This window comes from Aplysia californica, unplaced genomic scaffold (assembly GCF_000002075.1).
Source record: "Aplysia californica isolate F4 #8 unplaced genomic scaffold, AplCal3.0 scaffold00033, whole genome shotgun sequence".
NCBI lineage: Eukaryota > Metazoa > Mollusca > Gastropoda > Aplysiida > Aplysiidae > Aplysia > Aplysia californica.
The window spans coordinates 940,226-941,128 of record NW_004797303.1 but is presented as its reverse complement, the minus strand read 5'-3'; the positions used below and the strand labels follow the sequence as shown (position 1 = coordinate 941,128).

Below are 903 nucleotides of genomic sequence, written 5' to 3'. Positions count from 1 at the left end.
CCTACGTTCTCTTGGTCATGGCTACCATGTGGCTTACAGAGGCGGTGCCTATCGCCGTGACGTCACTACTTCCTGTGTTCATGTTCCCGATGGCGGGGATCCTCACAGCCAAGGAAGTGGGCCACAGCTATCTTAGTGTGAGTATTTTTGTCTGTCTGTCTGTTTATCTGTTTGTCAAAGGAAGTCGGCCACAGCTATCTCAGTGTGAGTATTTTTGTCTCTCTGTCTGTCTGTTCGTCTGTTCGTCTGTTTGTCCGAGGAAGTCGGCCACAGGTATCTCAGTGAGAGTATTTTTGTCTGTTTTTTTGTCTGTCTGTTCGTCTGTTTGTCCAAAGAAATGGGCCATAGATATCTCAGTAGGGGTATGTGTCGGTCTGTCTGTTGGTCTGTTTGTTTGTATGTCTCTCTGTTCGAGGATATGGGACACAGATGTCTCACTTTGAGTTTTGCCTGTCTATCTGTCTATCTGTCTGTCTGTCTGTCTGTCTGTCTTTTGGTCTGTCTGTTTGTCCAAGGTAGTGGGACACAGTTATCTCAGTGTGAGAATTTGTCGGTCTGTCTGCCTGTCAGTCTTTCTGTCTGTATGTATGTATGTATTGTCATATCATGGCAAACAGCCAATCAGAAGGTTGCTACATGTCATATGACATTGTAGGGGTATGACGGGTTTTTTTTTACCTTTTCTTTGCTCCAGGAGAGTAATAATCCTTATGGACTTTCTGATCAAATTTATTGAACACAGGTCAGTCGTTTTTCATATAAAACAGAATAAAATATATTGACCCTAGCCATCATCAAATCAAACCTAATTCTGTATGTCAAGTAAGTGTGACCAATGGTTATCCCATTTTCACACACATACACACATACACACACACACACACACACACACACACACACATG

The 903-nt window shown here is 43.1% G+C and overlaps 1 protein-coding gene across 1 annotated transcript in view; it reads left to right on the top strand.

The window, feature by feature from the left end:
- Positions 1-5: 5 nt before the first annotated feature.
- The window catches only part of LOC101848020 (solute carrier family 13 member 5-like), a gene marked incomplete at its 5' end in the record, with an annotated part of 16,285 nt that continues 15,387 nt past the window's right edge, over positions 6-903 (top strand). The window contains 2 exons of the mRNA XM_035973827.1: positions 6-141; positions 695-698. Coding sequence (XP_035829720.1) covers positions 6-141; positions 695-698 — 140 coding nt within the window. The remainder of the gene's footprint in view (positions 142-694; positions 699-903) is intronic.